The 12,515-nt window shown below is 43.1% G+C and overlaps 1 protein-coding gene across 1 annotated transcript in view; it reads left to right on the top strand.

Moving 5' to 3' along the window:
- LOC141806023 (fibroblast growth factor receptor-like 1) overlaps positions 1-12,245 on the top strand; it is a 31,195-nt gene extending 18,950 nt beyond the window's left edge. Inside the window, exons 3-7 of the mRNA XM_074691243.1 lie at positions 1,034-1,306; positions 8,103-8,189; positions 8,812-9,096; positions 9,773-10,126; positions 10,782-12,245. Coding sequence (XP_074547344.1) covers positions 1,034-1,306; positions 8,103-8,189; positions 8,812-9,096; positions 9,773-10,126; positions 10,782-11,227 — 1,445 coding nt within the window. The 3' untranslated portion in view covers positions 11,228-12,245. The remainder of the gene's footprint in view (positions 1-1,033; positions 1,307-8,102; positions 8,190-8,811; positions 9,097-9,772; positions 10,127-10,781) is intronic.
- Positions 12,246-12,515: the final 270 nt, after the last annotated feature.

Here is a 12,515-nt window from a genome sequence, read left to right as displayed (position 1 = left end):
GAACCAACCCCCCCCTCCACACACACACACATCTACCCACCCACCCCTTCCTCATCTCCTGTTCCTCTTCAGTGTCTCGGCTGCTCTATGATTTGGGTTTTGTTTAGCTGCTGGCAGGGGGTTAGTTGGACGCCTGGTGCTGTGCAAGCTGCAGCAGTGCAGGCCTCCTAACACCATCACAGGGTGTTTCAGCCCGCTCCACTTCACCAGATCTGAGGAAGCAGACCTGAGCCAATTAAGAGCAGGGAGAACGGGCTGCTGTCCGTCTCACCGCGACTCGCCCCCCTCATCACTTTGATCTCTTGCACGCTACACGAAACCAGAGCCAGAACACTTTACCCTCTCAGTGCAGGCAGCAGACGACAGAGCCTGTCCAATTATTACAATCTGGTTTCAACATTTCTGGGTAATCAGACAAAAAGATGACAAATTACCTCTATCTCATTCCATCTGCCCACATCTGAGGTGTTTTTAGAGCTGTCTGTAAAGTTACTGCTGTCTGAAACGGTATTTAGTCCTTGATGTTTTATTGCCTGCTTCACAATGAAAAGAACAAAAAGACGAGAAATACCTAAATGGTAGATGGGTGCTACATGATTAATGATTATCCATACATCCAATATCAATCGATCAATCAGTCTTTGTTTATATAACGCCAAATCCTAACAAATGTTATCTCAAGACACTTTCCAAAAATTTCTACAGGTCTAGACTCGTTTATGTTGATACAGTTATGTTAGCAGGAAACCCAACATCAAGACAAGATAAGGAGTCTTATATCATCTTAAACCACCACGAGTACAGGACAGGCAGCATTTAGCAAATTACAATTGCAAAGAAACACTTCCCTTTAACAGGCAGAAACCTCAGACAGAACCAGACTCATGTTAGACAGACATCCGCTATCTTTACCGCTTTCCCCCTTTCCCCTTAAGTTTTTGTCAGAAGTTTTCCTCTTCTCTGCTGCAGATAACAGCAGTTTTCAATGACCTGTTTCATTAAAAGGACCATTTATCTGATTTTGTGTCCTCAGGACCTCCTCGGGTGTCAGAGAAGGTCGCTCACAGACAGACAGCCCGGCTTGGGACTGCCATCAAGCTACCCTGTCCAGTGGAAGGAGACCCCCCACCCCTCATAATGTGGACCAAAGATGGGCGCAACATTCACAGTGGCTGGATCCGTTTTCGAATCCTCCGTATGGGCCTGAAGATCAAGGAAGTGGAGGCTGATGACACTGGGACCTACATCTGTAAAGCCACCAACGGCTTTGGGAGCGTTAACATCAACTACACCCTCATTGTCATCAGTGAGTCTGTGTGGAGTCTAGGGCTGCAGCTATCGAATATTTTAGTATTCGAGTATTCTACTGAAAATCCCATCGATTAATCGATTAATCGAGTAATCGGATAAAATACATTTTTGTTTAGTTAAAGAGCAGTTATTTTTCAAATGAAAATTTTTCTCTTTGAGAATTTTCTGATACAGCATGTCAATAAGAGCACTTGCTTTGGTAGCTCCAAAATTTGTAAACACACTTTGACACATTTTTTGTGCCTTGTACATCTCATCAAATGTTGCGGACCCAAATGGCACCCGTTTCGTAGAATGACCCATTAGTCTCCAAACTCCAGAAAAGAAGCTAGATTTGTTGCTAGTTGCTATTTTGTATACGAGGTAGCTTGAGGGGTCTGAAAACTCTCTTAATATGGCCTCAGCTCTATTTGAAATACCACTCTTTGATCTTTTTTAAACTTAAATGATTCCTCGAGGTGGAGAAAATTACTCAAGTATTTTTTGTAATCGAGTACCTCGAATCATTCCAGGAATCGTTTCAGCTCTGGTGGAGTCTGTGTGGAGTCAGTGTGTATCACATTGGAAACTTTGTATAACCTGTTTCTCCGTGGGATGATGGGTGAGAGCATAGGAGCGTGTGTCACTCTTGTTAAACTCTTAATTCAGCACCTAAAAAGCATGAAATCACCTGCCTCATAAGTAAAACCAGAGACCATGGTGTTGAGTCACCCCCCTGTTTGTAGGATCAGAGTGCTTCATCATCCGCTGTGAGGTTTGAAGCTGTATTTGTAATGCTTCCCTGAGTCAGGGATCACAGCCCAGTTCAAATGTTAAAAGACAGCATCAGTCACAGAGGTCGAAGTCTAAAACAAGTGGATTTAAGGAGGTTTAGTGCTTGATCCTCTCATCTATTGTATTTGTTACAGCCCCTACCTCTCCCCGCCCAAAGTCAACAACGGCACGGGATATTGTTTCATACCACTTCATCCTCTGTTACTCAATTGGATCTCAAACTCTTCCTTTCCTTAGGCTACACTCTGTGGAGGCAGGAGGTCTGCTGCTCTGCAGTAAGGACAACAGTCAGTGTAATAGCGCCGGTTTCTCCTCTGACTCTCGCAGCTCTCAAACGGGGCCTTGAGGATGAGGCCCCATCTGACTGAGTGTGTTATGGGTTTGTGCATGTGCATACAGTGCATTTCCTCTGTACTGGAGCATGATGAATGAGCGGAGTTGAGCGTGAAGGCTGTGTTTAGTCTAATTACTCTAAGATGCCTAATTAGGGCCAGAGTCTGCGATCTCTCTTTCACTATTTCAAAAAGAGCTGCCGCCTGGTCATGTGACAGCCAGGCCTCAGAAGAAGAGCCATAATCAGATGTGGAAAACACAGAGCACTTGAGAAAATGCTGCTTTTCAGTCAATAATGTTGGTGAGTTGGGAGTAGTCTGAAGTTTATTTTGGGGCCCACCTCAACATGAAGCTGCCGGTGAGCTTTAAGAGTGGGTGTCTGCTGATTGTGCTTAAATGAACGGTTGTGGATCGAGGCACCGAGCCAGATATGTCAAGGTTCACACTACAGTTGTGTTTTATAATATCAGAGTCAGACACGGTTACATCCGTCTGCTGTGTCCTCAGTGGGCACCCTGAGTTTCACAAACAGTGAGCAGCTCTCCGTGGATTATACCACAGATAACATTAATCCCTGTTTGTTTTAAGGCTGTTGAATCAGTTCTGTCACAATCTTTAGCTTAAAGTTAAATGAGGGGTTTATTTTTCTATTTTTTTCCACTGTAGAATAGAGGTGTCCCAGTCCGATATTGATATCGGATATTGGTCCGATATCAGCAAAAAAAAAAAACAAATATCGGTATCGTATCGGAATGCATCTAAAATCTCAGATATAAGCACTCAGTCCAGTCCAGACCCTGCTCCTGCTGTTTTTTATTTGATTTATTTAGGTTATTTTCTGGTTCTTCTAATTTATTCTTTATTTTATTCAATTACTAGTATATTCTTAGGTTTAATGTTAAAATTTCTGTCACCCATTGGTTAATGATAAATGAGTCAGTTTTTCCTCATACCTACTGTTGCTGACTACTGTTCTTTGTTTGAATAATATCACTTAATTAAGCCTTTTCTAACATGACAGACATACTACAAAATAAGTAATAAAAGTATGCATGTTTAATGCTGATATTGTATCGGATTAATATCGGTATGGGCCAATACTCAATGCTGCAGTATCGGTATCATATCTGAAGTGAAAATGTCATATCGGGACATCCCTACTTTAGAAAGTAAGCATAAACTCTTACAGATTGCATTTGAATCAATGTCAAAAATGTCATAAATAATGAAAAAATGAAGAACTAGAAAAGCAGTCAGAGAGAGCAGACCTCCACCAAGCATATTGTGATTGTCACCAACACTTTAGTCCTACTTTAATGTTATACTCCCTTTCAGCAGACTGTCTGCTACAATTTGGTGTTAGTTGCAGGTTTGTACCATAATTTGTTTCCTGACAGTGTTGAAAATGATGATGACCCAGTACATATTTCATATTCCAAATTTTAGTATCCAGAATATTGTCAGGATCTGGATCGCACTTTTACATCTGTTAGAAATTATGGTGACCTTGTCTTGTATTGTTTTGCAAAGCAATCTGACCATTTATCATGGAGTTATTTACACATATGGTGAAAACAGCCCTATGTCACAATGATAAAGAATCCTTTAAAAAAACTCCTGGATCCAGACAGTGATCCAGATCACCCCCAAAATTTAATCACTTCTTCCTCGTCTCATTTTGAACATTTCCTGAAAATTTCATGAAGATCTGTTCGTTACTTTTTGAGTTATTTTGTTCACAAACAAACAGACAAACTCTTCCAAAAACATAACCTCCTGGGTGGAGGTCACTTTCTCGTTAAATACATTGCTGTCATAGTTCCCAGAAATGCCTATTTCAGGTGCTTTGCCTTTCGTCAGACTTTGATGAAGCTTGTTACTGTTGTTAAATCAGAAACACCATAGAGGAGCTGATAAAGTTTCTCTGTGCACCTGGCAGACCGCCTGTTTTTTAGGCTAAAACTTTTGTCTCTGCAGCCAAATTCATGTAATAAATCTTGGTTTAATCTTGAGTTTTGATTCAAATCTGGTAGGGACAGAATGATGATGTTGATACACTGAAACCAACCCAACTGCAAACGTTCCCACACATGAGATTACACTCACACAATGAGGAGATTAATCACAGTGATAGATAACAACTTTTTTCCCTGCGGTGTATTTGTGTGACAGATAATTTGTCTGCTTTGGCTTCTGCAGCAGCGCGGCTGCGAGAATGAAGACTTCAATGAAAACAGTTTCAGACCGGTGTGATGAATCTGGCAGGGATCAGTTCAACCTGACTGCTTGCATTGCTCTCCTCCCACTCTGTGATTACATTTGGAGAAAAATACCATTTGAAGTTTAATCACAAGTCTTTCTTGGAAGCAAATGTTCATGCGATTTTTATCAGGGGTGTTTTTTTCACTTTATGGAGATACCGAGAGACTCTCTGACCCGTCTCTAATCCTGATCTAGTTTGTTGTGTGCTCCTGTGGAAGTGGTTGCGTGAGAGGTAAACCAGGTACTAAACAAGCCCTGTCTCTGTCTTTCCCCACTCCTGTTTCTCTTCTCTTGTCCTTTATCCCATTAGGCACCAGCGTTTGTTTTTATAGATAATTGTTCCATCAGAGCTGCATTGCATGCTGGGTGCTTTTTTTACCACAAAGATTAGGGGGCCTCATTGTCAAAATACTTTCAGAGTTGCAGTCAGCTTAATTCAGCCAAAGAGTCCACAATTATCATGAGCAACACTTTCCATTAAGAGTGAATAACCTAATCGTCAAACATTTGAGTTTAGCTGCGTGCAGTTAACTGCAGTGACCTGCTGGGAGGCCGATTATGTTGCTAAAAAGGATCAGAGGAGTGAGGTTATTTATTTGAAATGCTGTAAATGAGGGGTAGCTCCCAGCATAGCTCCACATACAGTATCCATCACATCAGTTTATTATTTTAACTGGATCACAGAGATGAAAAAAAAAAAAAAATCAGCGAGGCAACCGTAGTTGAAAATGCTGCCGGTCAGGGGAGAAGGGTCGACAAAATCCTGGCAGCTGTTCAAGTTTGAGGCCGAATGTGGAGTGTGCAACGTTTTAAACATCGCCTGGGACCCTGCAGAACAGCCAAGCAGAAGACAGACAGTAAGATAAAGAGACAGCGAAGACATGGGGCAGGATAGGAAGTGAGGGAGCGAGGGGTTTTGGAGGGTGATGTAAGGAGGAGAGAGGGGTTTGACTGTAGCTGGAGAGATTTCCCTCCTCCCATCTGCCAGCGGACAGCCTGTCCTCCCCTGAGCTATCTGAAGAATCTGGTCAGTCAGTGCAACATGGCGCCTCCTCAATCCCTCCAGCTGGCTGTTTGGGCCCTGTTTGGGGTGGTCTCCTGACAACTGGCCCAGTCCTCGCCGAGCACCCCCACCAGGATACACTGATGTGCACAGCAGTCTCCCCGTCCTCAGCTTCTCAGGCCACAGCGAGCTGCACAATAGCGTTAACATATCAGCGTTTACAGGAGTGCATTGTGACGTTCATGTCGGCACAGATGCGAAATTACAGCTGACAGCGCTCGTTATTTCTACAAGGAGATGTTGGCTCTGGCAGCACAGACTCTGTCAGACCAGCTGTAAGATAAACTGCCCTGTGTGTGACTGATCACATGTGGGAGCTGTTTGGATATTTCCAGAGTGTGATGTGAGACCGCTGAGCACAACTTTCCCTGGACATTACAATGTCCCCATCAACATCTGGAGCTCATTGTGACCTCAAATCATCAAGACCTTTTCCTGTGATTCAGCTGGCACAGGAGGCCAGCAGAGCCAGTGTGTAGTGACCTGTTTCCTGTGGCTGGATTTGTGAATGGAGCGGGAGGGGATGGCGTCAGAGCCTAAACACTGTAGGTGGACCGTGAATAGACTTCAAGTTGAATGGAAGAAGTCTGATTGCATCTTAAACAACTGGATACTTTCACATGCAGTTGAACCGTGACTCTTCCGATTGATTTCATGTTTGCAACAAACCTTTGATTTCTCACAGCGCAGAAAGTAAAAGGACTTTTGGTTCATCGATGACTGCATAATAAGCTGCAGCTTTACCTATTTTCCAGGACATAAAAACAGACCTGGTCAGCCCTCATTCATTGAATGTTTTCGTTCTGCCTTTTACAGAAGTAAAAAAATGTCAGCAGTGAGATGTCCTACCTTGCCCCTGTCTGCAGGGTTGTAAGCCAACATTGTGCAAAGACAATAGTGGCAAGGAATAACTTCAACAGGATAGACGTATGAAGGGCGCCATTGTTCACTAGAAATGCAGAAAAGTAAAGAGGAAATAGATTCAGGAAAAAAAAAAATGCAAAAAGAAAACCCCGGCAGTGTGGGAGCATGTTCTGTTTGGATTGGGTGGTTCAGGAACCAGGAGGAATGTGGAGAGCCCAAGTGAGCAACAGAGAAATATTTCTTCCAGAGGAGGCTGTTTTTAAAGGAATGGGTTATTATAGTTGGCCAGTTAAACCCCTTCAAATAGCCATGACATCATGGCTGGGCTCTGTGCTGCAGGGGACAAACAAAGGAGGGTTTGTACCCGGAGAACCCTGGAGAGCTGCGAGGGGTTTTGGGGGGACTCAAGGGGGAAGCAGAAAGAGGGGGTTAGAAGTCACATCTGGTCTCTTTACCTGACCCAATCAAACTCTGAGAGCTAATCAAGTGTGCCAAACTGCATCTAGAAAAATTGAACTTGAGGCTACACCAAACTGGGAATCAAACAAAGGTAGAAAAGGTTCAGATTATTAACCTGAAGCTGAGAGTTGGCTGATAGTTCTGAAAACAAACTGCCAGAACAAAAAGTGAACTCGGTGTTCCCTCAGTCGAGATATTTGAATATTTACTGTGGAGTGACACCTCAGTAGTAAAACAAAATCATTTAGCAGCAGCTGCTCTTCAGTAATAATCTGCTTAATATCCCGTCCTGCACAGATCGGCAGGCATTGCCGAGGAACCTGATCTGCTCTGTTAATTCATTGATGCTTAACTCAAAACGATGATACGCATCACAAACCGTCGATTAGGTTTCACTCATTATATTCTCTCTAAGCCCTGTCTTAGCTCCGCTGCATGATGTCAGCCAATGACATAGACGCCACAGCTGTCTACTGGAACCAGGCTTATGAAAACTGATCATATTACTGCCAAATATTACAGAGTTTGACCTTAGCATGCACCCTGCTTAGGGGAGCCTATCTATAAATGCTAAATTTACTGAGATAGAGCCAAGAGCGCTTTGCTGGGCCCATTTGGTGTTTGGCCGCCGCCAGAAGAGATTTGATGGTCAAACTGTGCACAAATTTTTAAACGGGAATCCAAGAAGAAGTCCTAGAAAGTAACAAGTTTAATGTCATATTGTACATGGCTGTTTCATTAAAACACACACACAAATGTTTTTTTTTTTAGATATGAGAAGCACACTGTGAGACTTTTGTTTTGCTTTATACTTATGTTATTGCATACTATGCACACATTTTACCTATCAATGTGTCAGAAAAAGAAGGGGGTGTTATTGATTGAATTGGTTCCACCAAATAATGAGAATATTGATAGAAGTTATTTATTGGAATATGTTCAAATTGCTCTGCAAGATTAACCTCAATATAACTGCAAAGAAGCATCACTTTGTGGCTTGTTTTGGTACTCAACTGTTGTCGCGTTGTGTTTTCAGATGACACAGGCGCTGATAAAAAAGGACCTGTGGCAACAGAGGGTGCAGAGTCTGGCCTGGGGAAGGATGGCCTGTTGGAAAAATTTGGTAAGAGCTCTGCTTGTATTAAATCTTTGATAAAGTGATAAAATAGTAAAGTTACATTTGGTTCTACATGCTTTATGTTTCTATAGATAACATGCACTTGAGCATTTCGCTTTCATTCTGTGGTGTCTTTTGGAAATCTAGGTGGATGGTTATTTTGTCCCATCTCAGCATACGTCTTCTTTAATTATTGTGCTAAATGACACTATTCAATCCATGACACTATTTGAGCTGTAAAGTCATTTACACTGAGTATAATATCTATTTTTAATTTAAAGCAGTTTAAAGCAAACTGAAAAGTTTACATTTATTTACTTTGCAACAATAGTTTAACAAAAAATATTTATGAGTTTACCTGAATGTCAACAATTTGAGCAGGTTTGATACTTCATTTCATTTTCTTCCACGTACCAACACTTATGGAAGAAATAAAAAACAATTTTGTGGTAGGAGAGAAAACAACGTTGTAAAATGAAAAACATTGCATCATGGATTTGTTAAAAAAAAAAAGGTGACATTTCACTTTAAGTAAAGACGCTCAAACCTTTAGTCCATTAAAATGATTAAATGCTGCCCCCTCAGGACAGGTATTCATTGATAAATGCTTCATCTTCTTCTCCTAAAGTGCGTCCCCGCTTCACTCACCCCACTAAGATGAGAAAAAGATTGATTGCTCGTCCGGTCGGCAGCTCAGTGCGCCTCAAATGCATGGCCAGTGGAAACCCTCGCCCAGACATTGTGTGGCTGAAGGACGACCGGCAGCTCTCGGAGCAGGAGGTTGGCGAGGGCCGGCAGAAGAAGTGGACCCTGAGTCTGAGGAACCTGACGCCAGAGCAGAGCGGCAGATACACCTGCAGGGTCTCCAATCGAGCTGGGGAAATCAATGCTACATACAAAGTTGAGGTCATACGTGAGTATCCCACAGAGCGGCTGAGCTGTACACATACCAGACATATTCACCTGGAAGTGTTACCGTTAACAGATGAGGCAAGGCTCATTAATCTAAATGAGTACGGCTGTTTGTTTGGATCATTTTCCTGATCTGTACATTGCTGCAGGAAATAGCCTGGGTAACCTTCAAAAAGTTCCCTCTCTGATCTACCTTCCCCACCGCCTGATTGCCATCAGCAGGTCTTATTCATACCCCGCTGCATGGATGAATGTGCTTGTGTAATCATGTATATGAGAAGCACATTGAGGAAGCAGGCTTGAGAGTGAGGGCTTGTGCCCTGGTGTTTGCACAGGGGGGAGATGGAGACGCTAACTCAGAGACCCTCCACCCAATCTGGAGCTGATTAAAGCCCAGCTGTCTGCCAGATCCACTGCCCCCTCTCCCATGAGAAATGTGTGCTGTACAACCAGGAGCAATGAAAGAGAGGAAACTAATCACACATACCTCTTGTGTTACATGTAGTATTCCTCCATCTCTGTCAATTCCAGGTTTTAGGCCAGAGGTTAATAATGCCGTGGACAGCTAAGAGCTCCTCTATCCACAGAAGGGCTGTCATGTCAAAAGATGCCCATGTTTGTGTGAGTGTGTGTATGTGCGTGGGGCCTTGACAGTCTTTCTGTGTCTCTGTTCGCAGAGCGGACAAACTCCAAGCCTGTTTTGACGGGCACTCACCCCGTCAACACCACAGTGGATTTTGGAGGCACCACATCTTTCCAGTGCAAAGTGAGGAGCGACGTGAAGCCAGTCATTCAGTGGCTCAAACGCGTGGAGTCTAATGAGGAGAGCCGCTACAACTCCACCATCGAGGTGGGGGACCACCGATTTGTGGTGCTGCCCACGGGGGAGGTGTGGTCACGACCCGACGGCTCCTACCTCAACAAGCTGCTCATTACCCGCGCCAAGGAAGATGACGCTGGCATGTACATCTGCTTAGGCGCCAACACCATGGGCTACAGCTTCCGCAGCGCCTTCCTCACTGTGCTGCCAGGTGAGGCCTGGGAAATGTCTGTTTACAGTTTACCCAGCAGGCAGTGCTGCAAATGTACTGCAATGAGACGGCGGTCTACAAAAAGAATCTGAGTGTCGGGTTTTGTATTTGATGTGGCTCTTTACTTTAGAGAAGAAAGATGACAGAAAAGCAAACATGTTTTATTGCTGCCGGTTTAACCTCTTTTTATTAATGTGGACTTGTTTTTCTCAATCAAACAAACAAAAGTTCATCAGACTTAAGTTATTCATCTTTTTCAAAGTTAAACCAGTGGTTTTGGCTTCATAATGTGAGGGTAACTTCTTTGTGTGTAACACTATATTATTAATAAGGAAAAGAAGCTCCACTAAGTAGCTCATTGCAAAGTTTCAGCTGCAGCTTGTGTTGTCTACAGTCACTGAAGTAAAGCATGAAACATGATCATTAGATGTTTATAAGTAAACAGATGATTCCTCTGAAGAAAGAGGAATCACATTGGTTTTTAAATTCAGTTGGCAGACAAAATAGGAATAGTTATACAGTTTCTTTTTTTATTACCCCGGATTAATCGACAACAAAAACAATGTGAGTTTTTGCCCCCAGCACTTCACCTGTTCATTTAAAAACCTCTTGGTAGTACTCCTGCTGTAAACATTTTGTCCCTCTTCCTTTGCAGACACAAAGCCTCCCATCACACCGATGTTCTCCCCAGCCTCCAGCTCCCTTCCCTGGCCCGTCATCATCGGCACCCCTGTTGTCGTCGTCTTCATCTTTGGCACGGTGCTGCTGTGGATCTGCCAGAGCAGAAAACACTGCCCCCCTCCCAGCCCTCCTTCAGCTGTTGCTGCCCAGGTACTGCAGGGCTCCCACCGGCTTCCGTATCGAGAGCGGGATCGGGGCTATGTGGCTCCGTCCTCTAGCTCCTCGAGCCCAGACAAAGACTGCATGAGCTCCATGAACTATGAGGAGTACCTGGCACAGCAGCAGCTCCTCCTCAGTCAGGGAGGACCAACAATGGCCCCTAAAATCTACCCCAAAATCTACACAGACATTCACACGCACACTCACTCCCATGTAGACGGGAAAGTACATCAGCATCAACACATTCATTTCCAGTGTTAGCCAGTGTGCCAAATATCCCTCACTAACTCTTCCAGTGAGTCATGGACCTCTTGAGAGATACTCACCTGGCATTGCTCTTTATAAAACTTCATCACACTCTTCTTATAGCTGGAGCTTGTCAGGAGAGAGTGCTTATGGGAAAAACAGTGGCCAGTGATACATCCAAACTTCCATATTTGGTGCTTAATTTTTACCGTTCAGATCCTCACACCACTAAAATCCATTGATCCTTGTTGTGTGCCTAATGAAAAAAGGACAAGAACATTTTTTCAGCACGTTAGTCTCAGCTATTCAGGCCAGCTGAAAGCTTCTCCTCAGCAGCTACATTTTCCTACTGGGGATAAAGCTGTGTCAGGGGGTTGGGTTTAACCTGTCACTTATTCAGCTGTCACAGTGCAGAGGTTCTGTTCTGTCTGCATGAATGAAGATGAAAATGGTACTCAAAATTTACAAAGGAGTCAATTTTTACGCTCCTACTCAGGTAGTCTTTTTGTTTGTTAAAGATGCATAATGTTCGGAAAGCAGACCACTATCCTTTGTTGTCTCCCTGCATCCCTCTTTATTCCTGTTAAAAGTGAAAGAGCGTAGGCCGGTAAGTTGTAGAGCCTTTTTATGGTGTGCAAACCTTGCCTGAGACTGCAAGGGATTGAAGAAATGTGTTTTCTGAGTGGGTTCTTGTTATCATTTGAACGTTTTTAAAGGTAGATTCCCATCATCAGTTTGAAGCATGTGAAGTTCAACTAGCATTCTACACCACAGTTCATGAAGCTGTAGTCTTTATTATCAAACTGAGTCATGAATATTTAATTTATTTTGTTAAAATATGTATCAAAAGTTTATTTTTCAGAGTAAGGCATTTTTACACATCTATGTAATGTTATTAAAGTATACTGTTGATGTTATGTTTAGTACATTTTGAGTACTTTGTCAGTTAAACACATTTAGTTCATGCCAATATTTTAGGTATTTCTGTATGTAATTGGTTATATTTGACAATCCAGTATGATGATGTACTCTGTTCAAGGCTCAAAAACTAAGTCATCTGAAGTGTGATGGTTTGGTAATTTGATTAAATGACCTAAAACAAATATGGAGAAATGTATTTGTTCAACTTTGGAATCTTTGTGCACAGGTGTAGTCCTCTAGCAGCAGGTGTCAGAGTGGTCTTGGATGAGGTCACAGTAACCTGTGTGGCAGTTACCTGTCCTGGGTACAGACAGGTCAGCTTTCTTCCTTTGAGGGAGCTGAAGTGTCTGTGAGGGTGACACAGAGGGCAGCCAGCAGAAGT

This window comes from Halichoeres trimaculatus, unplaced genomic scaffold, assembly GCF_033239565.1.
Source record: "Halichoeres trimaculatus isolate MK-OKI-2021-1 unplaced genomic scaffold, fHalTri1.1 fHalTri1_scaffold_17, whole genome shotgun sequence".
Taxonomy (NCBI): domain Eukaryota; kingdom Metazoa; phylum Chordata; class Actinopteri; order Labriformes; family Labridae; genus Halichoeres; species Halichoeres trimaculatus.
The sequence above is the reverse complement of the archived record's forward strand: the minus strand, read 5'-3'. Positions and strand labels throughout refer to the sequence as shown.